This window comes from Carettochelys insculpta, chromosome 7 (genome assembly GCF_033958435.1).
Source record: "Carettochelys insculpta isolate YL-2023 chromosome 7, ASM3395843v1, whole genome shotgun sequence".
Lineage (NCBI taxonomy): Eukaryota > Metazoa > Chordata > Testudines > Carettochelyidae > Carettochelys > Carettochelys insculpta.
Genome location: NC_134143.1, coordinates 9106111 through 9133660, shown reverse-complemented (window position 1 = coordinate 9133660; position 27550 = coordinate 9106111). Strand labels below are relative to the sequence as shown.

The 27550-nt window shown below is 49.1% G+C and overlaps 1 protein-coding gene across 3 annotated transcripts; it reads right to left on the bottom strand.

Moving 5' to 3' along the window:
* Window positions 1-572: 572 nt before the first annotated feature.
* Window positions 573-27222, bottom strand: C7H10orf71 (chromosome 7 C10orf71 homolog). Of its 3 annotated transcripts, none has more exons than XM_074999926.1 (3): window positions 26962-27222; window positions 9451-9662; window positions 573-6332 (listed from the first exon to the last, which is right to left on the bottom strand). In XM_074999926.1, exon 3 carries the CDS (start codon window positions 6154-6156, stop codon window positions 1654-1656), a length of 4503 nt encoding a protein of 1500 aa, XP_074856027.1. In that variant the 5' UTR covers window positions 6157-6332; window positions 9451-9662; window positions 26962-27222; the 3' UTR covers window positions 573-1653. The 3 variants fall into 3 exon arrangements, with proteins under 3 accessions (XP_074856027.1, XP_074856029.1, XP_074856028.1); XM_074999928.1 differs by having other exon boundaries at window positions 9483-9662; XM_074999927.1 differs by lacking the exon at window positions 26962-27222 and adding an exon at window positions 23846-24016.
* Between the last annotated feature and the right edge of the window lie 328 nt (window positions 27223-27550).

The window sequence follows — 27550 nt, the reverse complement described above, 5'->3', positions numbered from 1 at the left end:
CACCCAGCAGAGATTCAAATGCTGTCCAACGGAGCAGCTGAACACCCACAGCCGGCAGCATGTGTTCGTATCGGTGGTGCTTATTGGCACATGCCTCAGTGCACATAACAAAATTGATTCCACATGGGGATGGGAAAAAAATAGAGGGAACACTGCCCCCTTTGGTCTATGCCATGAGAGCAAGCTGTCTCATGAGAAATACAGAAATTCCTGGGCTAGTTAGGCTGTGCCCAAGTACAGCATCAGTCCAACTTCTTATTATAGTTCTGATCCTTTTTGTCGGTTCTTCTTCAGTTCCAGACAAAGGCCCGAGTGTCCTATTACTCAACTGTCACTCAAGAGAAGCTCTACTGAGGACAACTGAGTTATTCTACTGTAAGAGGAGGATCCACCCTGACATTATTCTTCCACAGAGCTTTTACTTTTACATTTCCTGTGGGGAGGACTTAACAAGAGGGGGAAAGGACAAAAAAGAGAAAAGAAACCAACTAACGTGGATTAGACATGTATACGCAGACATATGACTGTATATTATACTTGTGCCACATTGTCACTATGCCCTTCTGACTATGCAGATCTTTGGCGAGGTACCCTCCAGCAATTGTGTGGAAGAAAAAGAGCTTTGCAAAGGGTGGTACAGATTTGATACAGATCTTTCCAAAACAGCAATGATCAAAATAAGTTGCTTTCTCAGTGCACTTTCTAGACATGTAGAACTTGGCTGTTCCTTACCACTTTTTAAAATGGCAGAATGCAGCAGTCCAAAATAAGGAACAACTAAACATTTCTCACTTTATTTATTTTTTTTTTAACGTTAGCTTTGTGTGTTCACCAGCGCTTTGGAAGGAAAAGAAAAGCATCGGAAAGACAACGAGGAAAAGTCTTCCCAGTATAACAAACCACATCGCAACTGCATCTCATTCTGGGTAAGACTATTTCCAGGCCATGTTTCAACGTGGGGTGAAGTTGGAGCACTTTGTTATATGTAATTCCTGAGACTAGTCACGAATGTCTGGAAATATTTGTCAGTTTCCAAGTGCTAGCAGGGATACATAGGTATATCAGATGAGCAAAGCAGCAGCTTTTACTTTTCAATGGGTTGATTTGCGTTCAGTTCAGGCACTGTATTGTATAACCGGTATACAATAACCTAGGCATTCAATTCCAGCTTGTCGGTGTACACAAACACAGTGAATCTCTGACAGGTATAGCTGATGTTCCTAGCCCAGAGACTGTCTATTTGTCAACGTGGCTTCAAGACAGAGAGAGTGAGGGTTCTGAACCGGAGTTGGCATCTGTTTTGTGACTGTTCTGTTCTACTCTACTCTACTCTTACTGTCACGCTGTACCACTCAGAGAGCTGGACGAGATAACGTCCACTTTTGTGATCCTTGTGACCCCGACGGTAAAGCTACCGGGGTCGCAGCAGCAGCAGGTGGTTTCATACCATCAGATTTTTATTTATCATATTGATAAGCCAGGGGTTTACCCGCCCCCCCGGCAAATTTCTTCACAGTGACACCTCTCCCCTTTGAAGACATCAGCTTTTGTTTCCTTCTCACCCAAACTTAGCCACAACCAGATCCAGACTTTCCATTGACAAATAACGAGCGCGTCTCTGAATGGACGTAAACTCATTTATAATTGCAGTGCTTAAGAGATCCCTTCGACGGCAAAATCCTCTAAATCACTGATTGAAATGATGTCCCTGTTCGTAGCTGGACTCGTACCTTCTCTGCAAGTATCCCAAGTTTCATCAGCGTGTTGACTGTGAGCATCAGATTCAGGTTCAATATACGGTTGAGTTTCTGGAGATAGCGCCTCTCTGCCATCTTGCTGCCAGTCTTCACCTGCTGCTCCTAGGACTTCCCGCATGAGTGAGAGAGGTTCAGACGGTCGGGACGCTGATCTCAGAGTTGCAATGGGTAAATCGAGCACGCTGGGGTACAGTACGCAAGGAGAATTTCGATTTTCCCAAGAGGCTGTCAGGTGCAACCCCCCTTCAGAGGAACGGATTGGCACTTGGATGTACTTGCCCGTTTCTGGCTCATAAAAGGTCTTTAGATGAACTTGAGCAGCTAGATCGACGATGAAGTACTGCCCTGAGTCGGGGTCTTGAAGGAGTTTACGCTGAGATGCAGGTAAAGAGGGGTAGGGGCTAAGTGATTGGACATCTGTGTGTCTCACCAGGCTAGATTCCGAAGGAGGGAAAGGTGAACGGGCCACAGGAGATGGTGGAGGATGGCTCAGGGTTAAGGGGGATGATGGAATCTGTGTGGAGGGGAATGGCTTCTTCACAACAGCATCAGCGCACTCTGTCTGAAGGTTCTTCTGCTTCACCTCCAACTTTTTCCTCTTGTTTGCCAGCTTTTTTGCTCGCCGCAGGGCCTTTTCGCTTTTCGGTGGCACAGCCGGCGGTTTGCCCAGGGGTTTCGCCAAGCGACTCTGCGATCTCTCGTTCGGCGCTCTAGAATGGCTGGCGTCCTCAGAGAGCAGGCTCCTCTGCGTCAAATTGAGTATCTCCTCTGCCGACGTGTCCACTCCGTTCTTTGTTACCACGTTCGACAAAGCAGAATATGTAACATCCTCTGCCTTTGCTACACTAGCGCTGGCCATCTTCTCTGACCCTAGACCGTTCACAGCTGAGCACACGTTGCTCTCTGACCTTGGGCTCGTAACACGGGCCCACACAAGATCGTCTAATACAACGGGTGTTTCTTCCAAGTGTCTGATGTCTCTTGAAACTTCCTCGGTTGCAGGGCAATACACGTGGTTCTCTAGCAGTGAGTTTATTGAAGGAGAACTTCTCTCCCAGGTGATGATTTTTTTGGCACATGGCCCACCTCGCCTATTAAACAAGAGACGATTCTTAAAATAATTTGTTTTTTCCTCTGAAGGGGAACCCAGTTGGCTTTGTGTCGAGCTAGCTTCTAAAGCGGATTGCGGACGTGCTAAGTAGCGTTTTGCCTTTCCTACCTTGGGCTTCTCTTTGCTTGGGTGAGCACCTTCCTCATTCCTCGTCCCAACTTTGTTTAATAAAGGATGCCTCACTTCGTCGTCTTCCCCCAACGTCCTTAATGAGAAGCTCTCTCCGTCTTCAGAAAGGGCGGGCTCCAGTGTTAGTTTGCTATTATCTGCTCCTTGAAAGCCCTCACCGGCTGGAGTAGGTATCAGTGCATCTACATTTCTGCTTCGTGCATCTTCTCTTGCATCCTGTTCTTTTAGGTGCCTCGATAACGGCCGCTCGATTTCTTGAATGCTGGCTGTATCCCGGCCCTGCCGATACAGCCGCTGGTCTTTCTCTCCGGTAGCTTCCAATCTGCTTTCTCTTTCCCTGTAACTACGGCTGACTGTTTCGTCTAAGGACAAGGACCTAAACAGAGGCGGCTTCACTGCCTTTATCACAGGAGTTGATTTGAAAGTGTTGTCTTTAATCAGAAACAGGCTGCGTTTGAGCGGTTTTGAAGAGGCTGGCTCTTCTGCCTTGGAGGCAGATGTGTCCTTGTTGTCATCTGTAGCGGAATTCATACTTCTGGCCTCCTCCTTCTTCTCGCTCATCATTCTCTCTTCTGTCACACTTTCGCTCTCCCCCGGTGCCGCCTTTTCCTCTCTCCTCTCTTCCATGCCCACGTCGCCGTTACTAAAAGCATAATACTGCAACTCCTGTTTCCCTACCGCTTTCCCTTTCCTGCTCGGCTCGTCGTCTACGTTCTGTCGACACCTAGTCCTCTGGCTTTCTTCGAGGCATGCTTTCTGAAACAGCTGAATCAGTGACAAGGGGTCCTCCAGAAATGGCTGATCTGCTGTGGTCACAAAAGAGTATTCAGAAGAACTATGGCTGGTTTTGTCTTTATTTTCATTCCTATTTCTTATACGGGTTTCAGTTTCATGGTAAGTAACATCATCTTCTGCTGGGGAAAGATGTTTGGGGTGCCTTTTAGGGTCATCGCTTCCATTCTGGCTTTCAGCATCTCTCTCACTTCCGTGGCTTTGTACGCTGGAATTATACATTTGCAGTTGCTGTACGGCTGTTGCGGCTGCATTGTCCCTGCTGTAGCCTTTCAGCGATGGACAGTGTCGACTTTTTAAACCAGGTTCGTTTGACTGGAGTCCAGTTTCAAAGATGTTTTCGTACTGCTCCCAGTCTTTCAGCAGACCTTTGTTGTTTGAATCATCCGGTGGCACGTAGTCCTGATTTTGGTAAAATGAAGTCTCTGCTGTTGCCTGGGGTGAACTTAAAGACAGGTAATCATCTGTGAGGTCAGCTGTATTGTTCTTTTCCTGGAGAGTGTCTGTGTGTACAAAAGGCCCCTGGCTTAATCCAGCTCTCTCTGCAACCTCGAAGCTACTTTCTTCTGGAAAAGTTGAGATCATAGTGCTCGTTTTTACACTTTCTTGTTTCATGCTGTCCTTGGTCTTGTTTTTCTCTTTTAGGAGAGGAGAGGGACTGTACATGCTTTTAACCCGTTTCCGGACATCCTTCAGGTTGAACAATAAACTTGGAGCTTTAGACTTGTAATTATCCCGAGACTGATAATCACCAAATCCACTTTCCTCGTGTTCTTTTGCTGCCGCAGTGTCCGGTACCGGAAGCATCATCATCAGCGGTTGGTGTGCTGCTTCTTGTTTTGGTGGTATGATGGGTGTTAAAAGTTTGGTGATGTTGAAAGAAGGGCTAATGGATTCAGAGGAGTTCACCTGTTTATCTTCTGCACTTGTGTCTGCAGATGGTTTCTTGCAAAAAGAGCATTCTTCTCCGCCGAGCTGTCCCTTTTCATTTGAAGTCTGCTGTGCTTTCTCTGACGCCACTTTCGTATACCTGTGTCTCCTCCACGGTGGACAGATGTAGCTCAATTCAGGCTCAGTTGCTGCCTTCTGAGTGCAAGCGACTTGTGGCGCAGAGGGCGGTGGAGCAAGGGCCTGGGACGTGGGTGGCGAGGATGGAGGAGAGACCTGGGGAACAGCTGTTGATGGGCCAGAGATCTGAGAGACAGGGGCTGGTGGAGTAGGAATCTGAAACTCGGCTTCTGGAGAGACAGCGACAGGGTGTACTGGTATGACCGGGCCAGGGACCTGAGGTACAGTTACCGGTGGGACGTGGTCCTGGAATTCAGTTGCGATGGGGAATAGATCCATGAGGGAAGCCTCTTCTTGATTTCTAGCACCAGTGACCTTTCTGGGCGATGGTTTATGTGCAGTTTTATAGGAGCATCCTTTAAGCAATGGTGTTTCATCAAGGCATGTAATTTCCTTCTTTTTGGAAAGATCATCTACAGATTCCTCTTTTTCACTCCATTTGTTATGATGGGCCTTCCACGATTCAAAGGCGCTGTTCTCGCTGTGAAGAAAGTTGCCTTTTTTAGCCGGTTCTTTAAGTTTCGCGTGTCTGTTTTTGACAGTCTTTTTAGACGCACTGGTCAAATTTGCCTTAAATACGTTTGACATGTCCATCAGCGCTGGATGGTATCCCTGTGGGCCACAATAGCTCATGTCAATTTTATTAAGTCTTCTCTGTGCCTCGCGTTTGTCTCTGAGCCAGTGGTTGTCTCGACACACATCAGAAAATTGGGAAAGTTCCCTCTGGATGTTTAAAAGCGCTGTGTCCTCCCAGAAAGCCATGTCATTCCCCTGAATTAATTTGCCTTTTTGAGAACCGTTCTTAACCAGCTGTTTGACTGTTTCCAGGGAACCTTCTGGATGTTGGTTTTCAGTCTTATCAAAGGTCTTAATCAAACAGGACACTTTTGAGGCGTGCTTGTTTTTCCTCGGACCGGATGCTGGTAAATTTGGCTTGTTCATTTCCACGGAGCTGTTTTTAGCAACTTTTTTCTCATCTTGAACCCTTTTTGGTAATTGCTGGAATGTTGAAGCCCATGTTGCATGCTTGCTATTTTTCCAGGATAACTTATTGTAGATGTTACTTTTCTTGAGGGCATGGTTTAGCATTCCTTGGTGAATTTTACCAGAGAACTGGTGGGTGATTTCCGGTGAAATGATAAGAGACAATTCATTGCTCGATGCTTCGAGCTCTGCCACGCACAAACTCTTGAATGCTCGGTCTGTGAGGCTGCATACCTCTCTGTCTGTATCATCCAGGAGACTTCCTATGCTAGAAGAGTCACTGAGCCCATCGGTGTGTTTCTTATTTCCCTGCATTGTCCTTGTGACTCATGCAGAAATTATCCCAAGCATTAATGTCAGAGGTGAAATAGGTAGACGGTTGTGTTGGCTATTCCCAGCTGTCTGCGATGTTTTCTCTTGGAATTCTTCTTCAAGAATGTATCGCTTTCTATTAGTTCACCTTATGGAATCACAAAACGGGAGTTTCTTCTCTGCAAAGCCAACAGACATGAAAACACCAATCAGCATTCGGTACAATTACTCTGTTCTACACACATCATCTTCCATTAATTCCCTACATTTAATCAAACCAAAATCTGAGGAATAAAATAAATAAAAATTAAAAAATCAAATTAAAAATATTGGTCCCCTTAAATGGGTGTCACCGGATAATTCAATCACTGGAAGGTGCCATTGCATTCATAAGAAAAACAGGGGTCCTGATTCAGCGAAGCATGTAAAACCCATTGTGTGAAATGGGACTTAAGCACCTGTTCAAAGTTAAGCACATGTTTAAGTGCGTTGCAGAAGGGGGACCAATACGACTGCGTGAGAGGAAGCGAGCCGGTCGTATTTTTGATGACTGTAAACTGGTGGAAATTAACACTCCCATCACTCCCGGCTGGCATGAAAGCTACAAACTGCTTTGTCGTCTGTAGGATTTTAGTTACCGGATATTAAATAACCCATGGTGGGGACTATACAGTATATTCACTGCAGGAAAAATTAATAGAGACCCATAATAATAAAAGCGTGAACAAAATCTAGATGTTACAGGCCAAGACTACAAAAGAAAACGTGATGCCGCAGCAAGCATGTGAATAAAGGGCTCAGTTTGTCCAAAGAGCAGAGCACCCACCTGTTCCCATGGATTTCAGGGGTTAGTTGATAAGCTGGCTGCTTATTTAGGTGCATAAACATGTAGGTCAGGCTGTCGAGTTACACAAATCTGTTCTTTCTGCTTCCTTCGCCAGCCCTGAAGTAGTGCTGTGTGTGTAGCTCGAAAGCTCGTACCTGCTTCCACTGACAAACGCAGGGCTGGGGAACCTTTCCCGGGCCGGGGACTTCTGACCCACAGACAAATCTTTTGGGGGTCACACAAGTGAAAAGAATAGAAGAAACCTCAGTGAAGTGGTCCCTGTTGCATGTAGCGGTCGGGGCTATTGGGTCTGGGTAGGAGGGAGGGTACAGGAGTGAACGGAGAGTGGACAGGAGGGGGACGTAAGAGGGGGGAGGGGGCTGGGCAGGGGGGACAGGAGCTGTCAAGGGGAGTGGGGTCTGGGTGACAGGGGTGCACTTACCTGTGCACCTCTGGATGCACTTGGCTCTGTAACTCCTCTTTTTGCTCCCAGGCACCTCCCTCTGCTGCTCTGATTGGCCAGAATTCCAGTCGATCAGAGCAGCGGTATGCAGCCTCCGGGCAAAGCCCCTACCACTAGCCCTGCCTTCCTCCAGCTGGGGGAACACCGGCGAATGGCATTGGCGCCAGGCCAACCTGCTTCCTGCACTGTCCCCACCCCCAGCAGAGCCCACGGTCTGGATCTGACCTTGGCCAGCCTGACCTGACCTTCGAAGCTTAGGACTCCAAACCCTCCACCTCGCCGCAGGCCAGATGCTCCACAGGGAAGCCCCGAGCCTGTGAGTCCGGATCCATACAGGCCATGGTCGAGATCCATCCTGTGGGCTGAGGGTTCCCCACCCCTGGATAAAAGACAAAAAGCAGTCAAGTAGCACTTTAAAGACTTGCAAAATAGTTTATTAGGTGAGCCCCACGAAAGCTCACCTAATAAACTATTTTGCTAGTCTTTAAAGTGCTACTTGACTGCTTTTTGTTTTGGTAGTCTGTAGACTAGCCCGGCTTCCTCTCTGTTACTGGATAAAAGACAGTGTCTCGTCTACTTGTCTCTGTTCTATTCAGCTTCTTGTACCAGCTCAGCCCTGGGGTGAATGACACATCACCAGAGTTGCCCCTGCTTCCAGCAACTTCATGCACCAGCTTTCAGGGACATATTTATCGCTAGCATAACCCCACTTGAGTAAACAGAGGTACACCAGAGATAAATGCAATCCGTCGTGTGGTAACAAATCCCAGGGAGAGGCTCCTGCCACAACATATTGTAGCCAAGTACATTTTCACGCAGTGGTACTGGTTTCACAAAACAGAGGAAGCTGCTAATATCAGCATGGCCAGCAGAAGGCAGGACAGCCTAGGGGGACTCCACCAGAGTAGGAGCAACAGTTGTTTTCACTTTCCACAAGTGAGGCTAACCAAAGGCACCTGGTGTTAATAGTTCACTCAGAGGCTATCGGGGCCTCCATTAATCCAGTGGTGATTGTGCAAAGGACGGGCCGCGTGGGAACTGCTGAGATGGACCAGGGCTTGCTGAGGAGTTTGCTGGACCTGCTTGTGGACTGATGCGGCTCCCCTTTTCCTCCAAAGCAGACCTGAGCTTTCGGGCACAGAAAAGCCCTAAATGAATTTTGATTCTCCCTGAGTGTACATTGGATGGCATGCAGCAGGCTGCAGAATAAAATGCCATCAGCCACCCAACATATGAAGTCTGGTTCCAGATCGGAACTCTCCCTGTGTCCTGATCCGGGGTTCATCTTTGGAGCTGTCTCTGCTTTAAAGAGATTTCCTGTGGAAATGACTTGACAGCTGGATGCTGAGATTTCACTGAACTGGTGCTATCAGGGATATTCCGGAGACAGCCTTGAGGCCAATGGATCATTCAGATTTCTTTCCTCTGATTTAACACCTTACCTCACTGCTCTCCATCAGAACTCGGCCACCTAGGCTTAGACTTACCGGCCTGTGGTGAAACCTGACTCTATCCTTACTGCGGTGTAATTCCACAGACTTCAACGGAGCTACTCTGGATTTACTCCAGAATAAGACCACACTCCGGCTCAATGGTCTGAAGTTACAGAGGGAGAGGTGCAGGTTGGATATTAGGAAAAACTACTTCACCAGGTGGGTGGTGAAGCCCTGGGATGCATTACCGAGAGAGGTGGTGGAATCTCCATCCCTAGAGGTTTTTAAGTGCCACCTTGACAAGGTCCTGGCTGGGATGACTAAGTTGGGGTTCGTCCTGCTTGAAGCAGGGGACTGGACTCGATGACCTCCTGAGGTCTATGACCGTAACTGGAGTTGCGTAACTTTGGTCAAATTTCCTTTCTAGCGTTGACCAGCTATTACTGTTAACTCCCTCTCCCCCTGTTTAGGATTTTTCTGGTGTGGCTTAACCTTCCTATCCCAGCATAAAATCTTTTTGGCCAAAACAAAGAGAACACAAGGCTGCAGCATCACGTTCTGGCCGGGGCTCTTACCTGTTATGTGAGTGGATACTGCAGCGGCATACCTTTTCTGTAATTGTGTGGATGGTGCTCGGGTGTATTTAGAACTTTCTGTCATGCTTGCCTTTAGCCTCATTGCTGCCCATCTTTAGTGAGGAATTAAAAATAGCTCGGCGCAGTCGGTTTGGCAGACGGAGTGTCGTAATGTGTTTTCGACCTTCAGCATTTTTGACCTCTAGTGAACTCTGCAATTTAGAAACAAATCCATTTGTTGAGGCAAGCTGAAGTAAGTGTGACCGCCCCTGTATTGTAATATTCATTCATTCATTCATTCACTCACTCGCACCGTAATAACCATTTAAGTAGCGAATAGCTGCTCTGTAATTCTCAGTTTAGCCCAGTTTTATTCATAGCACAAGTTGCAGTGAACTCTGACAACACAGTCATTTCTCTCTTAGCTCCACTTTTTCAGCTTCTCAGTGGAAATTAGATGCCTCCTTAGAGCATCTGGACTTGAATGTTTAATGCACTCACGACAACAGGCTTTGGTATTCCATACTGGTGGTTCCCGTGTCCCTCACACGAGAGCCCTGAAAATCCACAGATACGTGCCTGATGTCCACATCCATGGACGTCAGTGTGGATTTCCACGGCTCACTTTTGTGGACAGAGATGGGGATACAAATTTTGAGCTCTACCACAGTGTGGTCTGCTTTTGCCTGCTGGTTCTTGGCCCAAAGCACCAGTCGGAGAGCTAGGCCAGATTGGCAGCCTAATTCCAGGGGAGAGACGGTTAGTGACGAATGTCAGAACAAGCAACAATGGTCTCAAGTTGCTGTGGGAGAGGTTTAGGTTGGACAGTAGGAAAAACTATTTCAGCGAGAGGGTAGTGAAGCACTGGAATGCACTACCTAGAGAGGTGGTGGAATCTCCATCCCTAGATGTCTTTAAGTCCCATCTTGACAAAACCCTGGCTGGGATGATTTAGTTAGGGTTGCCCCTTTTTTGGGCTTGATGACCTCCTGAGGGCTTTTCTAGCCCTAGGATTTTCTGAATCTATGTTTCACACAGTTAGTAACTATCCCCTTAGCCTCTCAGCATCCAGAAACAACTTCTCCTCCCGAGTCTTGTACCCTCCAAGACATGAGCAAAAGCCTTGGAAAATGTCCAGGAGTTAAACCCAAAGTCAATGACGCCCACCTAGCCAAATTTAGAGAGACAACATGGGTGAGCTCATATCTTTAAGGGGATCCTTTGTTCTGCTGAGAGTAATTCATCCATTAAAAGAGATGACCTCACCTGGTCTTTCTAATATCCTGGAACCAACATGGCCACAACAACACTGCGTACAGCCAAATTTAGTGCATTTAAAAACACAACAGTATTTCATGTATTTTTGCCAGGAGAATGGGGTATTCACCCCAACAGCTGGCGAAAAGGAAACAGTGGGGAAATTTCTTAGAGCTAAGAAAGCGAGCGACGAACTTAGGTTTGATTTTTTTTTTAAACAGTCACCGGGAAAGCTTCTACCATTTCGACACCTCCAGGTAATAGGATAAGGAGCCTTTCATCTTGAAGTAGCTCATCTGCCAGAAGCCCAAGACGATGAGAGCCAAAAATTGTTGCCATGTGCTTGGCATTTTGAAAGTCTCTGAACAGATGAGTTTTAGCACAGTTTCTAGTGGGCAAATGCCACCTCTCGAACACTCAGGGTAAGTCCACACTGCAGTCGTCAGCCACCCTGGGCTGGCACAAGCTGGCAGATTCAGCTTCACAGGGCTCAGGTTCAGGGGCTATTTAACTGTGATGTAGATGGTCAGGCTCAGAACGGAGCCCCCGGTGGTGGGAACCCATGGGGCAGGAGGGTGCCACAGCCTGAGTGGAAGCACAAATGTTTACATTGCAATTAAGCAGCCCCTCAGGCCATCCCGGAATGCACAGATCAGCTGGCACAGGCCAGCCAAGGGCGTCTAAGCGCAGTCTAGCCATGGCAGTTGAAACTCAGAGCAAAAACTGAATGAGCCGTGGTCACCGAGCACCATACTACACCACAGGGGAAGGTTGAACTGAGGTATGCAATTCTAGCTACTTTAATTACATAGGTACGTCAGCGTGCCTTTAATTTGGGCTTCCGCACCGTCTCCGCGCAAGGAGGTCGAAAGGAGCCTGAACTTCCATTGACTTTTCTTTACTCCTCCCGGGGAGCAGGAGTAACATGGTCAACGGGGGTTCTCTGTGAATTCAATTTATCGAGTCTGCACAAGATGCGCTAAATGGAACTCCGAAAGAGTGACGGCAGCAGGGTTGATCTTCCCTGTAGGTAGATGCGCCCTAAGACGCTTGAAAAATTGTGGCATATGGGAAACTCCCACGGCTGTTTCCCAGGGTACCTCTTTACTGTGGAGAGCCCAGAAAACGTCAGGCTCATTTTAGTGAAGGATATGGACAGACTGAACTTCCCAACAGCGAGCCCTGTTCACCTGAAGGCTAGGCATGGATCAGAAGGACAAACGAGCTAAGATTTTGTGTAGAGAAGGGGTCAAGTCCCCCTATCTGCCCTTTCCTGCAGCATTCAGGTCTGGGAGTTTGGTTCAGCCCATTCTAGAGATGGGAACCATGGTGAAGTTTGGCTGTGGATCCAGATCCAGAGCCAAACGTCACCCAAGGTCAGCTGAATCTGGTGCTTTGATTTCACCGTACCTGTTCAATATTTACCTGTCCAGTTGGGGTCAAATGCCTTTTGACTACTTTTGTCTTTGGCAATAATGACAATAGTCACCACAAAGGCACATGACCTGAAGAACGAGTCTGGCCATTTTAAGGTCTTTCAGAGAGTAAGTTGTCTACCTGGAAAGAACTTTTTTGGAACTGACTGATGCTGACCCCCACGAGAGTTTACAAAGGCTCTGCGTTGATGTGATGATGCATTTCACCAGCAAGTGAGCCTACAATGACTGAATGACCTGCTGCATGAAGAGTAAGGTGTTTTCCTCCTTTGTAGTTTGGCTTTAAGGGGAGCATCAGTTTAGTCTTAAAGTAGGAAAAACTCTCACTGACTTCCGTGGGAATGAGACCTGTATGAGAACATCAAGACTGATTCCTGTATGTCTGGATTGGAGTGTTTATTTTTGTTTGTTTTTTTTTATCCAGACCATAAGAACGGCCATACTGGATCAGACCAAAGCTCCATCTAGCCCAGTATCCTGTCTTCCGACGGTGGCCAGTACCAAATACCCCAGAGCGAGTAAACAGAACAGGTGATTCTCAAGTGATCCGTCCCCTGTCATCCATTTCCAGCCCTGACAAACAAAGGTGAGGGCCACAATTCCTGCTCATCCTGGCTAACAGCCATCGATGGATCTGTCCTTCATGAATTTATCTAGCTCTTTTGCAAACCACGTTGAAGTCTCGGCTTTCACAATATCTTCTGGTAAGGAGCGCTGCTCTGACAAGGTGTTTTGGGCCCAAGCACCTTTTGATTACTCTGAAACACGCTCCAAATGGGCTCACAGGTAATTTCAGAGGTGGGGTTCTTCAGGTACAGAAGCAAAGTAATAGTGGTAGCAAATGAGCATTCACACTCGCTTAAAAAGCCTTTCACCCTTGTGACGTAACTGAAGGCCCTCTTAGACAGGACAATTGAAATAAAGGGTTAAGCATTTTCAAAATGCAGCATAATCTGCTACTAGAGGAAGAGAATGCCAGCAATCCAGAGCCACCCAGCATGACACAACAGCTGAAATATGGGACAAAGAAGCTGTTTATAACTCTTGAGTAACCTGGCGAAGTCACATTCCTCTTTACCCTTTTGGACATACATGGCAGCCAGCTGCCCCCAGTGAGGCCCTGGCGTTGCATTTGAAATAGCTGTAAAATTCAGGCGTGGATCAGGAGTCAAATTGTTCTCTTCGAGGGATTTTGTGTTCGGCCTATTGTAAAGGCCTCACCGGCAAAGGGTAAAGCTTGGACTGGATTGGCAATGCACGTGGTTTCCAGTGTAGGCTTGTCCCTGCTCTGAGATAAATCAAGTGCTTGTTTATAAATGGGAATATCTCAGAGCAGTAAATCGGGGGAACAGGCCCCCTTTTTCCAGACTGGCTTATCACAGGGTTTCCGTGGAGTTCTTCCATCCCTAGCCTGTTGTGACCAGGAGATTGGGTTACATGGGCTATTCCTGTCCTGGCAAGGCCCGAATGTCAGCTTTTGGGCAGGGGCTCAGTCAAACACTAAAGCTGGCTCAAGGCTTGTGACATCACTGCTGCTGCAATCGCCTAAGGCAGGCTTTTTTTTTTTTCTCCTTCGGGTCAGCGTGTGGTTGAAATGTCTCCCCGTGATGCATGGTTGGGGCATTTTGGCAGGGGCTCATCACAGCCTGTGCTCGTCAGCCCGACCTTGCCCTGGGGGGCTGGGCAGCTTTTTATTTTTGCGGGATGCTTTCTCCATCTGGCACTCGCGGCGTGATATTTGTCGTCAAGGAATCCCAAACTGTGCGTCGGCAGGGTGAATACCGAGTGAGGTTTCTTGAAGGACGTGCTTGGCTTACCTTTGCTATTGTTGCCACGTTGTCCTTCCCCAGAACCTCTCACCAGAGGGCTCCTAAGCTCTTCTAGCTGCTTGACCAGGAAAGTGAGAATTAACGGCTGTCTACCTCTAATGAACTGAACTTTGGGCGTGCACCCACCCGCCCGCCAAAGCCCTCTGTTGGGTAGGAGCAGAACTGGGCCCCTACGCGTCATCAGGCTATGCCTACACTAGACAAAGTAAGTCAACTGCAGATACGCAATTCTAGCTCTGGCAATTTTATCTGCGCTCGGCTTACTTGGCTGTCCCTACTGAACGAGGTCAACGGGAGAAACTTTCCCTTTGAACTCCCTTACTCCTCCCATCTCCTGAGGTGTACAGGGGCCAGCTGCGACCCCTGAGAGGTGGACTTCACGCGTCTCTTCCAGGCGTGCAAAATCGAAACCCAGGAAGATCGACCCTGAGCAGGTTGATCTTCTGGGCCAGCATAGACATAGCCTGAGTCTCCGTTGCTTACAACTAATGGTGGTTATCTCTGAGCTCACGTAGAAACGATCTGCTGCTTTGGCTTAGGAGAATCTGAGTTTGCTCCCTGATGTTGCCAGGAAGTTTCACATGGCCATGGCTTTCAGCACAGTGACCATTCGAAAGTGTTGTGTTCGGTCATTTGTCACAGAATCATCATCTTTGTTTTCCGGGTGGAGAAACTGAGGCTCCTGGGGCTGAGCCCCTGAAGGGTATTCAGGCATCTAAGTCTCATTAATCTGAGAGGGAATTAGGTGCCTAAATACCTCTGAGAATCTGAGCCAATGATGCTTCAGGGACGTGCTGAAGGTCACCGAGCTAGTCCCCCGGAGGGCTGAGAAAACAACCCAAGGCGTCCAAATGCAGAAAACCACAGTGGGGGATCTAGGACGTTTGGAATGAAGAGAACCCCAGAACACAGCAGGACGCAGCTGCGGCCCCATCAGAGCTCTGCTTCTCACAATGGAGGGAAGGGAGTCACAGGCGCCATCTTTGTACTTGCAGATGCTTGGGCCTGCTGGGGACTGGATCAGCCCAGAGTGTAACTTTGAGCCCCCTTGGAAGGGGCTCTGAAATAAATTGGGATCAGATAATAATCACGGGAGGGAAGCGGGTTGTAATCCCAGCTCTGGCCTCCCCAGCAATGACTGGCTGAGGCACAGAAGGAGGGCGCTGCGCCGGGTGGGCTGGATTCCAAGGACTCTGCAGAAAGTGAATGTCTGGGTGGAGAAGACGATCAGGCACTCTGTGTGAGCAGGCCCCATACCCTATACTGCCTCTCGACGGGCCACTCGCAGGAACGCAAAGTGGTTGTTAATAGCAGCCACTGGGCATTCTGCCATCGGAGGATAAGGATAGGAGGGAGTTAGCCCCTTGGCCCTCTGTGGCTGAGGTATAAATGACTACCCAAGGTGCAAGGCCATGGAAAAGTCAAGCCGGAGAGGTCTTAGTGGTTGCCTCTAGATCAGAACAAGGATTGAGAATGCAGGGAGACATCAGGGGTGAAACAACAACGTGAGAACCAGGCCAGGTGCCTTCCAGCTACCCGCATAGTACGTGGCAGAATGGTACAGTGCGAGATGATTTGGAAAAACGCTGTGCCACCTCTTCAAGATCTGGCCCAATAACAGTATCTTGGAGAGCTTGCTCGGGACCAAGCTAATTTCCCTGATCAGTTAAATTGGTGTAAATCTAGAGCAACTCTACGGCCATCTGGAAAGTTACTCTGGAGTTACATGAGTGTTACTGAGAGCAGAATTCAGCCCTGGGCCTCTCAAACGACGCTTATGTCTGCTGCTAACTCCTCGGTGTTGCTCCCGAGAACGGAGGTACCGGGTGAGACCAAAGTTCCAGCTAGCCCACTATCCTGTTTCTCACGGTGGCCAGAGGGAATGAGGAGGACCAGAGAATTTGAGTGATCCAGCCCTTTCTCTTCCAGCCCCAGGTTTTGGCAGTCAGAGGTTTCAGGACACCTGAAGCATAGAGCTGTACCCCAGAGCATCTTGGTTAATATCTACTGAATGGACCTATCCTCCATAAGCATGTCTAATCTCTTTTTTAGCCCAGTTATACAGGCCTTGGTCCTTCCTTGAGGGCAGGGGACTGGACTCGATGCCCTCTCGAGGTCCCTTCCAGTTCTGAGGTTCTGTAATTCTTCACATATTGACTGTGCAACCTGCAGCCTATTAGCTTCTTCGAGTGACCTCGGGTTCTTGTTTTATGGGAAGGTGTCTGGCTAGGTTAACTGCGACTGAAACATTGTAAGGTTCAACATCCCTGTAAAGGGAATGCAAGCATGAGATGGTGGCGTGACTAACACGTCCAGCAGAGGGATTTTAAATGTGTCTAGTATTACTAGCCCCGCCAATGGAAAAGTCACGAGCCAGAACCTCACCTCCAAATCATGAGATTGAAAAGGAAATAATTATATCATGCTTGTTTGGTCAGTTTGCTGATTTTTCACAACTCCCCTCAGCTCCCTGCAGCGTCTGTGACAAGTCAAATTGCCAGTTCTTGTAGCAGGTCAGGCGATTTTCCTTCCCCCTCCGTGAGCACGTCCTAGAGAATACACTGAAATCAGGGCAGCATTGTGTGAGGAGCTGGCACCACGTACAACCTAAAATAGTTCCTGTCCTTTGAGGCTTGCCCACCCCGCAAACAGGAGCACACTGGTGGTAGCGGGGCTGGCCCTCGCGCACTGAGGAGAGGCGTGTGGACGGTGGTGCGCTGGCGAGCCGCCAAGCTCAAACCCACCCTTACCACTCAGATCCAAGCTTAAGTGGTTAGCGGAGCCTCTCCAATGTCCATTTTGAACGCCTGGGCCTAGCTGTGAATCTGAACCCCCCCAGCACAACCCTTTCTGCCCAGGCTGGGACACATGCTTCCAGCTGCTGTGTGGGAACAAGCTAAGAACTTAGTGCAAAGAATGGTGGGGTCTCTGATATGGTATGTGCAGCAGGGATTTTCTAATCTCATTTCATGTAGGGGCCACCAAAGCTCCATTCAATGGGAATGGCTTTTAATTCCTGTCCTGAGCGGGGCAGGCTCCAAACCAGCGATCTGCAGGTGCAGACCTTCCTCACTCATTACTATCTCTGGGACTATCCATTTCCGCTCAAGCGAAGCTTACGCCTTTGGGACTGGGGCCGCTTTCTGGAAAGAGAGGCTCATTAAGCCATGAGAGCTGACACCTGCAGGCAGTGCCGCTCTCTGCCCGGACCGATGAAAATCTCACATGCTACTCTTAGGGCTTCTTTGCACATGAAAGTTCTCATGGATTAACCTGTTAAGCGCTTGCTAAATCTGCCACACCTGATACCAAAAGGGACCACTCCTGTTTGTCACGGGCGAATAATAAAGGTCATAAAATCACAGGACTGGAAGAGACCTCAGGAGGTCATCGAGTCCAACCCCCTGCTGAAAGCTAAATCATCCCAGTCGGGGACTGGTCAAGATTGGATTTAAAAATCTCTAGGGAAGGAGATTTTACTACCTCCCAAGGTAACACATTCCAGAGTTTCACCACCCTCTTAGTGAAACAGTTTTCCATAACATCCAACCCACACCTCCTGCACTGCAACTTGAGACCTTTGCTCCTTGTGCTGTCAGCTGTCACCACAGAGAACAGCCTCTCTCCATCCTCTTGGGAACCCCCCTGCAGCTGGTTGAAGGCTGCTATCAGATCCCCCCTCACTCTTCTCTTCCGCTAATCAAATATGAGGAGAGGCTGAGAGATCTGAGCTTAAGTCACGTGCTTCAGCTCCAAAATCATTTGTGGTACGCTCCACTGGACTCTCCAGTGTGTCTACAGCCTTTCTGTAACGGAGGGCCCAGAACTGGTCAAGGCTGGAGCTAGCCATTGGCAGAATATCCCAGACAGCTTCCAAATACAACATAGAACCATTCCAACAGTTGCCCTCACAGCTTTTACACACCTGTTCCCCACATTCTCACATCGCTCATCAGCCAGGTGGGAGCCCAAACCTTCACGGTCACAGTACAGACCTCATCTGCTTCACCTATAGCTATGACCATTGTGTTTTTGTGGTTCAAGGCCCACTGGCCTTTATTAGGGTTATCTGTAGGTACTCAGCCCAGGACTGCTGCATGTAAAGGAGGAGCCACTGCTACATAAGCTACAAAGCCTGCACTCTGAGCAGACGTGTAGTCAGAGTCATAACCCCTCTGCCTCTGGGCTTGTTGCTTGCATGCAACACAGAAACACGCTGTAGCCATAAAAGCTACACACACATACACACACACCTCATTTGGCAGTTGTTGCATTAAAGCTCTGGTTTCTGTTCCCACCTCTGCCTGAAGGGACCTTGTGCAAGTCCTCCGTTATCTTAGTGGTGAATCTGCTGAATAAGTTCCTCCCGGAGGATAAAATGTTGGCTAATAATACGGTGGCAGAAGCACTGACAGCAACCAGAAGAAGAGAGAGATCAGAGCCAGAGGTCAATGCCCGCACTGCAGCTGACTGGGCGCTGCAGTGGGAAGGGCTGGGCCCCAAAGGCATGTGAAGGCTGCAGCTTTCCACGTCGTCACAAGCCTGCCACCGGCAGGGGCCAGAGTCTCAGCACGTGAGACAAATTGAGGAGAGCTGGCCGCACCACCATGAGGAAGTCTGAGGGTGATGTGAAAGCTAAAGTCACTGGCAGGTATTCTATATCCCATGTTGCCTCTGCTCCACAGAGCACGAGGGTCCATTACAACCCCCAGCTATTGGGCCAGGCTGCTTACCTCCAGTGGGAGAGGCTGGCGCTTAGTCCTCTGGTTTGATTGCGTCTGTCTATTTAGCACCCCCCCGAATGTCCATCAGCAAAGGCAGGGCTGTCCTGTTTCTCTGGGAAGGGGCAAAAGATTTGCTGGTAGCACAATGGATGCGAGAGGGAAAAGTTTTGGGCTCTCATTTATTCCAGCTCATGGCTGGTGCCCCGCGTGTTGCCTTTGAAGCAAATCTAATCCTGTGAAGTTCCAATGTGATCCAGAATGCAGGAACGATCCAGAAGTTCCAGAATGATCCGAAATGCACTTGGAACCCCTTGGCTCCACTCCCGCCGCATGAATTTTGTTACATGCACCAACAGAAAGGCGATGTATTGCACATCCCCTCTGTGTCATACATCGCCTCCACCTTGGTGCACGTAAGAAATTCAGTCTGCTCAGGGCTGGGAAAATTCGAGGGAACCCTGGTTGTGACCTGCAGTTTGAGAACTGCTGATCTAATCTGAATCCCTGTAGAAGCCAGGCCAGAGAATTGCCCCACAATCATTTCTAGAGCAGAGCTTTTTGGGGTGGGTTGAGGGAAACACCCACCTTTCATTTATAACTCATCCATGATGGAGAATCCCCCCTGCCCCGCCACACCCTTGATAACCTGAGGATTCTGCCAGTTTGATCCCTTTTTATTCCTTACAGTCTTTCCTCGAAACAGCAGACTCATGGCGCATCCCTGAAATTACGTCAGATGCACGGGTTCCGGCCTCCTTCCCAGGGACAAAATTTTGGCCAAAGAAGTAGTTTTTCATCTCCTGTCTTCTCCTCTTCAGTAAAATTTCCCAGAGAACCCCAAAAGCTCTCAAAGCTGAGAACTGGCAGGGCCTGCAGTAGGTCAGGACGTAAAACCTGCAGCAGAAGATGTCGAGCTGGATTCAAGTTGGGAAAACAAGTTCCCATACAGCAGGATGGAAAGAAAGAAAGAAAGGTGAAGGGCTTGCAAGCAAAGGTGAACCATAGCCCACAAGCAGAGGCAGAGAAGGCCCTGGCAGGAGAGATCCAGACAGGCAGTGTGGCCCCTGCGGTCATAGAGAGATTACAATGCTACTGAACGCTGGGAAGTGAGAACCAGAGGACTTCCCCTGCCGCTTACACAAGAGGATCTGTAGGAATCATGGGACCCTGATAGAATTATCCATCCCCACTGGGAAACGTAAGACTGATCTCCACCTGCGCCTGACCACATCACTCCATCCACTGTGTCTCCGCGCTCTCCGCCTTCAAATCCATGTTTTGCGCAACTAAGCATCTGGACTCAGGTTCTCGCCGGAAGGAAGCTCAGACCCCCCCATGCACCAATGCAGCCTGAGGAGCTAGCAAGATGCACCGGCCTCAATCAAGGGAGGGAGGAGAAGGTGACTGTGGCCCTGTCTTTACGTTCCATAGGCCACAGAGTTAGGAGGCTGGGACCTGATTGCTTTTAAGCTGCGGTTCTATATTGGGGCAGATGATGCCAGAACAGCCCAGAGCCTCGCGCCTGTGGAGGTGGTCACAACGCTATGGAAATTTGGCCCAGCCCTCCCTCTCTCCAGGCCAAATTGCCCAGTGGCGTTGTGACCTGGGGAGCCTTCCTGTATGTCAGAGCTCAGGGGTGTCTTCTGAAAACTCAACTCCTTTCCACATCTGTTCACGACTGTGTGTGGAAAGAGAGGGGAGACTCCCCAGTCGAGAAGGACCCAGGGTCCTTGCGGGAGGTGAGCAGGGACAAGAAAAGGGTACTGTGCTGGTGGAGGACCCAAATTTGCTCCCCGAGCCCAAAATATCTGGACCTGGGCCGTTGACTGGACATGTGCTGCAATCATTTCGTTTTGGCTGGCTTCCTCTTTTGGTGCCTACTTTGCTCTTTTGGATTATTGAGCTAGAGACCTTGTTGCAGTGATTTGCATTGTGGAGGGGGAAAAGAAATCATATTTCTGGATCCTAAGGCATTGAGTGCAGCCAGAAAAGTTCTAAGTCCATGTAACTACTACTGAAATCCACAGGAGTTGAGGGCACGGCCTCTTGCAGGCTCATGGCCAGTATTTCCAAGGAAGCATTTTGGACGAGTCAGTGATAATTTGTGAACCATACCGAACGTTCTAACGCTCCCGTGAGATCCACTACGCCCCAGAGGTTCTTAAACCAAACTCCTTCAGGCACAGAATGGACATCCAGTTTGAAGCTCATGTTTCAGGCTTTTCTGGAAGACAGTATAACACTTTTACTTCTCAAGAGCCCCTTCACGAAGTCCAATTCTAAAGCTCCATACAAAGAGGATCCTGTGGCCAGGGCCCCTCTCTCTCTGGGCAGTGTGTGGGAGAAGCACTGGTTTCCGGGGTAAGGAGCCCAGTCACTGCCTCTGGGACTCCCTCTCTCAACGTCCCTACTCTGCAACTCATTGTATCTCGTAAGCCCCTCGCGTGCAGTTTCTCCTTCTCTCTCTTCTACCTCCTTTGAGCTGGGGAGGCTTTTAAAGGTTCCCAGCCAGCCTGAAGAGGAGTCAGCTGGCCCCATACTGCCTGGGCCGGCTCCCTGCCAGCTGCTCCTGATTATCCTGCAGCCCTCCTCCTCCAGTTAGCAGTCCGCTCACCCTTTCGGGGCTGCTTTTCCCCTACTTTGTAGCAGCCCTTGTCACAACACCCTGTCTGCACACTGAAAGCATGGAATATCAGGTGCAAGGAATCTCAGCGGGGTGGCCGTGTTCGTCTGTAGCTTCCCAAATAACAAGCAGTTCAGTGACACCTTGGAGACAAACTAGGTCGTGAGCTTTCGTGGGCAAGACCCTCTTCCTCAGGTGCAAGTGAGGCATCAGACAATGTCACGGCAGCACAATCACAAACCACTCAGCATCCATCTTAGACAGGCACCAGCTGCAGCACTTCCAGACTATGTTGAGCACACCGGGCCAGGTTCTAACTTGACCCGCATCCCATGTGACCTGGCTGGGCTCAGAAGGTCACCAGTCAGTGGAGACTTTGGCCGTATGCCGATGAAAACCAACAAGCAGTTTCTCCATTTCCAGCCCTTCTTTATGCACTCACACAACAGGGACTGAGGACTTTGCTGAGTAGTAACCCAGCAAACATCCAGGAGAGGGCTCAGGTCAGACCTGGGAAAAACATAGAGGGCCAAACGCTTCCCTTTTTCACACACCTGTGTAGTTTCACCAACTCCACAGGAGTTAGGGCAGAGTTACAGCCAGATACGTGGGAGCAGAATTTGACCCTGAGTAGAGACCTCTGGATTTGCGTCATTAGCCGGTGTCGGGGAAGAAAAAGCCACCAAACCTTAGGCCTTTTAAAGCTGATCTGCTTCTTGGCCTGTGATTCTGAGTTTCCAGGCACCCCATGCTCTGCGTGAGGTAACACCAGTACAGACATAATCACAGACAGTGAAGGCCAGAGGGGACCATCGCAGGAGCCACTCTGACCGCCTGATCTTCACCACTCTGTCCCTGGGTACCGACCCGGCAAGTAAAATTAAACCGAGGGATTACAGCCCTCAAACCACTCGGACGAACTGAGGATATGGGGCTGGGAGATTCCATTTCCAAGGTTCCTTGAGTGCACTTGTGGGCATACAGCTGTTTCATGTGGCCTCCCTGTCACCTTCAAGCCCACTGGATTGGTCCCTGTCACAAGTGTTTTACCAGCCAAGGTGTTCTTGGGGGGAAGGGCAGGGGACTAAAGCTTCATATACATGCCAGGCCATGTGACTCAAAATATCAAGGAATCACTTTTACAGAGTAAGATCTTCCCTAGGATTACATCCTGCTCTTAAGAATTTGCCCCCTGCCTCTACGGTCATGCTACAAAATGAATGCAGAGCCAGTACAGTGGAGGCCAGGGTCCCATCTGCCTACATGCCAATGTGAGGATGGGTGTAGAACAGCTGCTCATCCATGAAATAACCTTGGGAAGACAGAATGCAGGGCCTGCTCTTGCTCACTCTCTGACTGCCTCTTTCAAAAGGGAGCTGTAATTTTGGGTTCTCTTCTTCTTAATCCTAGAATCCTAGGGTTGCAGGAGGCCTCAGGAGCTCATCGAGTCCAGCCCCCTGCCCAAAGCAGGAGCAACCCCAACTAAATTATCCCAGCCAGGGCTTTGTCAAGCTGGGACTTGAAAACCTCTAGGGATGGAGATTCCACCACCTTGCTCGGTAACTCATTCCAGTGCTTCACCACCCTCCCTAGTCAAACGGTTTTTCCTAATGTCCAACCTTGACCTCCCCCACTGCCACTTGAGACCTTCGCTCCTTGTCCCGCCATCTGTCACCACTGAGAACAGCCTCTCTCCGTCCTCTTTAGAATGCACCTTCATGAGCCAACCCACCAGCGGCCTCCTTCTGAGTGGCCCAGAATTTTTCCCGTTACCTCTTTAGCTGTGTTTGGTGTGAGTTTCTTTCTGGGCAAGGGTGGATGGGCTAGTAAGATTCACTCTTCCGCTGTGGGCACCTGATTAGATGATTTGTTCTCTGCACTACATCCTTGTCTCTGTGCTCTCTTTACAGCTGCGTTCTGAGGCCTGGACCCTTGCTTCAAGTACAGATATTGATTATATTGACAATGACGATGGCAAGTGTCTCATTCTAACCAGAATCTAGTCCCGCTCCGAAAGAGATGGGCACAGTGGGACCCACCCAGTACACCGAATAACTTGCTGTGGCCCAGGTAAGGCTGGTTCCCTCTCTCTGTGCCTGTTGTCACGGAAGATGGCTGGGTCACCAGAGAGGTTCCAGAATGCAGGGGCCAAGGTGGTATTCTGGAGGTCCCCAGCGAGGAATTATTACAGGGGCTCCTTCTAGCATTGTTTCCTCCTTCCCTGTTTGCCATGCGTAGCAGGGATAGGCAAGGGGCTCGCAGATCCCCTTTCTCCTTGCTCCTTTTCCGTCTGAGAAGACGGAAAAGGGCTGCAACCAGTGACGTGCTCGGCTAATGGCTGGCCACTGTGTACCGCTAATGGAGCACGGCCAGGCAGCAGCAGATCCCATGCTCCTGCTGAGTTGAGGGCTGCCTTCCAACCCAGACCCCAAAGGCCACGTCTGGACCCCACAGGCCAGGTCTGCCTACATGCTCATCCACATAGGCAAACAAAATTATTCCTGAATCCCTTTTATGGAAACTTACCACAGGCCAAAGCCCAAGTCATTCTTCAGGGACTCAACCAAAAAGCTTGACCTCAGTGGCAGATTTGCCCCAGTAACAATTTCGGGAGCAGATCCATTCTCCACTAAAATCCCAAGCCCATTCCAACAAACTGCAGGCGCAAAACTCTAGTTCTTTTCCACAGCTGCAGAGTCGGTCTATGTTTTTCCCTTGTCATGACACACTCCCACATGCACTTGATGCCAGTCTTGCATCACGTCATCCTAGATCTGTGCCGCGTACAGTGAAAAATCCCAAAGGCCCAGCACAGAGCTGAGACGTACCACGGCCCCGGGCAGAGGGGGCATCAGAAGGAGCTAACTTGGACACAGTCTAAAATAAAGCTGACACCTGAGCAGACCCGACTGTATCTATAGCAGCCCACGTGTGAGCCAGCTAGAGCTGATGACAGCGGTAGAGCTGGAGAGGCAGGAGCTACAGTAGCGGTGAACTGGCAGATACCTCCGTCTGCTGACTCCACACATTGCTTTGGGGCAGGGCCAGGGTTAAGCTCCTTAAAGCCCTTTCATGTGTTCGAAAAGTCTCTAAAGTAGCTTATCGCCAACTAGATGGGGCGGGGAGCAAAGTCTCCAAGCATTGTTCTGCTCCCAAGCTCCAGAAGGACCATCTGAGAGCACCTCCAAGGCCAGGAAAATGGAGTGAAGTAAAAGATGGGCTGTTGCTAGGTCAGAGTTCGAGCAATGAGTCTGTGCCACCTCTGGACCACCTCTCTTGGTGGTTAGATTGTTTCGATTCCATGCCTGAGCTTAATCAGGGCCACTTAGTGCCTCTGCAGACGGCCCAGGCGCTAGGGAACTCGGTTAAAGAAACACAGCCCATGTCCATCCGCGTGGGAGTACAGCCAGGGGAGTCTGAGGGTAGGGCAAGGCGTTATCCTAGGTCGCAGGGGAGAAGGCTCCCTCTGACAGCCTGGCGACTAGATTCAAATGGATTCTGGAAGGGAACTGAGATCTGACCTACCCACTTTGGACAGGGCCGGCTCCTTACAGGAGAGGCCGTGGCCCCGAAACACACACAAGCGATGCACATGGGCCCCGCCAGCAGCACGACGCTCGCCACGTCGTAGCTAGGCACTAATCTGGACGAACGTGCACCAAATCACCCAGCTTGCACACGCCAGCTCCTGGCTGACAGCCCACTCGGGCCAGATGCAGCTGGTACAACTTCAGGGAGGTAAGTGGAGTTATTCTGGGCAACGTTTGTCCATCACCTGTGCACGGCTGACCCCGCCACGCCCCAGGTTACACACTCTTGGTTACGTACACTATATGCCTCTGATAGTAAACCACACACCCAGCTCCTGAAACACACACAGCAACATCCCAACACTGGAAACACACAACTCTCACAAACACCTCGCACGATGGCATGGAGGACACGAGAGAGCGCCACAAACCTTTGCAATGTACTGCCTGCCGCGCTCCGGTAGGGCAGAATGCAAAATCCTAAACAGATTTTGAAAAAAGCAACACAAATCTGCCAGCTCAAGCAACTCTCCCAGTATTGCTAAACCTGGCGAATGGGAACGAAACCAAAACACATGTGCACACTTCAGGCGTTTGGATCGTCTCCAGGCCATTCCTACTTTTCATTGTTTTTTGAGCTGCACCCTCGCTCGGGTCTGGTAACCCCCACGCAGCCTGAGAACGGACGAGGCAAACGGTTTGCAGCGCCGGGCAAGGCGTCTCCATTTCTGGGTCATGCTGCAGGAATGTGGCTGTTTCTTACCCACGCTTGGTGGTGGCCTTCAAATTCGGTACCTATGTCCTGTTACCTGCCAGCCTCAAGTTGGTGAGCAAACGATTTGTGTCATATGTGCGCATCATTTGAAGACATGCAGGTAACAGAGAGACAAACCTGGTAAATCTGTGTGTGGCCCAAAATACAACGAGACCTAAGTCTATTTTACCTGGCAGTAGGCTCTGTGGGCCAACCCTTCAGGTCCTTTCTCAGGGGTGTTGGTCTTTATGTGATAAAATTCCTATTGACCCAGTCACGGTACACAGACCTCAGGATCTGACCCCACGATTATTACTTTTTCCCCATGTTTTCACCCCATCTCTATTTTCCCCACTCTTTCTTTTCAGCCTGCATCCTGGCCGTGGTGGGGAACATGGCCCTCTCACCAGTGTCCCTGGAAACTGAACCATCTCAGTGGCAAATTCTGCTTCCCTGATTTCCAAAGGCTGTGAGATAGAATTCTCTTTCTTCCTCAGCCTCCTTACAGGGCTGCCTATTTACAGCCCAGTTAACTAAGCATAATCAGCCTGGATCCTCCACTCCGTTTGAATAACTTGTCCTTTTTTTTCCTTTCTGATGAGCTTTGCAGCTGGGATAATAAAACACGGTTCTCTCCGTTGGCAGAATGAGATATTTCTGCGACAACTGGCCTCCAAAAGCTCATGTCACGTAAGAAATTTTCCAGCCATTAAAATTGGAGACATGTCATAGTCCCGGTCACCTATAGGAGCCACTTTGCATTGCCTGCACATGTGAGCTATTTTGCTTTCTCATGCCTTCCGAGCACGCGTGTTGCTGTCTATAAAAATTGATTTTGTCCAAAAAAAGGGAAACATATTTGCCCTCTCTCAAAACCCTCTACATATCCTCCAGAACTTCAGAATTATCTTTCCTGCATGCAGCGACCAGCCAGAAAATAAAATCAATTTGTAAAGCTTCACTTTGTGCACCTCATGATCCACAGCTGAACAACACAAGAGATTCATAATAATGTAGTAACCTTTTTCTAAGGCTCAAACTAATGCTCCATATAACATCAGGTTTTTCTTGCATAAACATAAAAAGTGAAAAGAAAAAAAAAACCAAAACAACCCACAACTTTTGCCATCTGTAGACGCTCGGGTTGATCCTGCATTCTTCAGAGTGGGAGGTGATGGACAAGGATCACCAAAGAGTCTTTTCCCTTCTAATTACTGTAAGAAAAAATATCGATGTTGCTTAATGTTTCTTATCTGATCATTTTCACCGTTGACCCTCACGTGCGCACATGCCTATCCATGCACACCGAGACTCGACCGCTTCCTTAGTTTAAAAGTCCAGGTAATTTTCCCCCTTACCTTCTGCGATCCAGTTTCCTGATCAGAAAGCACAGCACATTCAGTTAAGCCAAAACCCCACTGTGTAGAACAGCAGCCTGCTTACTGCTGACTCTTCTCATTATTTATAAGTTCTTCAAAACCCTTTTAAACGTGACTCTTAATGGGAATAAGAATTGAAAACAAAACAAGAAAACTAGAGGAGACCGAGCCCTGAGCCTTTACAGACCTGCCCAGCCAGGTGAAATGAAGTGAGCAAGAAATTCAAAGTTACTAAAGTGGACTTAAATAGATATCAGGCAAGGGGAAACCAAATGGAATTCATGGTGGGCAAGAAGCAAACATACGTACTAGCATAGCCATGCGGTGTCAAGTAACAGGCATACTCACTCACTAGCTATTTTTACATAGCCGCTGGTAATGCTTCAGAGATACTTGGCAGAAATTGTTATGCGATTGGCCGGCCGCTGCCAATGATTCAAGCCTTCAAGCATTGCGTTTTTAGGTCTCCAGGTGGTGGTTGAAAAAGTACATTAAAGTGACCGTTAAAGACAATATCTAAAAGAGGAGTTTACGAGTGTCACATGATTGACCCCAAAATGCCCGTTCA